Below are 1,235 nucleotides of genomic sequence, written 5' to 3'. Positions count from 1 at the left end.
TCCCCTTGCTGAACCATAATAGTTACAATCCCCAAAAGTTGGACGAGGACGATTTTGCCGAGCTTTTGGGGTGCGTTGCAAGAATTTCCTAAAACAAAAATAAAAAAAAAACAAATACAGACATACAAAACATACTTAATGGAATTCTCGTCTCGCTGCGACAAGCTCTTATAATCGTAATCGTTGAATTGTCAGAAGCAAGATCGTTCCCGAGAACGTGAGCGCTAAGCTAGCGCATGAACGACTGTACAAAGAGAACCGTGCCAATTGGAATGCCAATTATTTGCCAGAGAATCCGCGACAGAGCAACGGGAACTGGATGCTGCCGGCGTGGAACGAGCCGCCTATAAGCTGGTCGCACCAGCAGCCGCAGACGAACCTTAAGAACGAGCGAAAAGCGTCAGCGAAACAGCATTACTTCAGCGTGACGCGGTACGCCGCGGGTCAAAGTGCGAGCTTATCGTCCAGGTACCGAACGCTTCGAGATCATTTAACGCGAATCCTGATCACTTGCATGATCACGCTCGGATGCCTGTTTCTGTGTTGTCTGATCTGGAACAACGATCTCCGCGTACGTTCCACGTCCCTGGACCTGATCGAATACGTATTCTAACAAAATCGAGACTGAAAGTAGATTTCTTTTATAACATTGTATACTAACGCTTTTTATATTGTACGATCATGATGATGATGATTTAATAAATTCGTCGAAAATATACTCACCGAGGGTTCTTATTTGATTTTTCTGTTTTGGAAGAAACGGTGAGGGCGACCCGAGCAGGCTTAAGTTAATGAGGAACCTCGTCGGCCAGCCGTTGGAGAAGTACGAGGAGTTCACCGACTCTTTTTGGATACCTAGGAACTCCGTCGACAACCAGGCGAGGCAGTATTACTTCCCACGGAATCGGTACATCAGCGACCAGACTCTGCGGCTACCGTACCCCAGCGTTTACGGTACGCAGGCTATCAGTGAGTATCCGAAACCAGACTCGAGTCATCATTATTTGGACCGTTTATTTTGAAAGTGGTGTAAGTCCATTTTTGAGAAAAATGAGATATCACGTAATTCGTGCTTAATTTTTGAAAGTGGTGTAAGTCCATTTTTCTCAAAAATGAACTTACACCACTGAACTTTAGAAAGTCCATTTTTCTCAAAAATGAACTTACACCACTGAACTTCAGAAAAATGGACTTACACCACTTTCAAAAATTAAGCACGAATTACGTGATATCTC

The 1,235-nt window shown here is 44.2% G+C and overlaps 1 protein-coding gene across 1 annotated transcript; it reads left to right on the top strand.

Annotated features, from left to right (window-relative positions):
- The first annotated feature begins 6 nt into the window (after nt 1-6).
- Nucleotides 7-1,070, top strand: LOC108626800 (uncharacterized). The gene is made up of 3 exons (XM_018027684.2): nt 7-70; nt 196-468; nt 758-1,070. The coding sequence occupies exons 2-3, from the start codon at nt 320-322 to the stop codon at nt 1,020-1,022; spliced, it is 414 nt and encodes a 137-aa protein (XP_017883173.1). The 5' UTR covers nt 7-70; nt 196-319; the 3' UTR covers nt 1,023-1,070.
- Nucleotides 1,071-1,235: the final 165 nt, after the last annotated feature.

Source organism: Ceratina calcarata, unplaced genomic scaffold, assembly GCF_001652005.2.
Source record: "Ceratina calcarata isolate Rehan_Ccalc_2016 unplaced genomic scaffold, ASM165200v1 scaffold1223, whole genome shotgun sequence".
In the NCBI taxonomy this organism is placed as follows: domain Eukaryota; kingdom Metazoa; phylum Arthropoda; class Insecta; order Hymenoptera; family Apidae; genus Ceratina; species Ceratina calcarata.
The sequence above is the reverse complement of the archived record's forward strand: the minus strand, read 5'-3'. Positions and strand labels throughout refer to the sequence as shown.

Excerpts from the sequence above, each read along its gene's own strand:
- LOC108626800 (XM_018027684.2), top strand. The coding sequence starts at position 320 with ATGCTGCCGGCGTGGAACGAGCCGCCTATAAGCTGGTCGCACCAGCAG. Across the intron at positions 469-757 it reads AGTGCGAGCTTATCGTCCAG|AAACGGTGAGGGCGACCCGA; the intron begins GTACCGAACGCT and ends CTGTTTTGGAAG.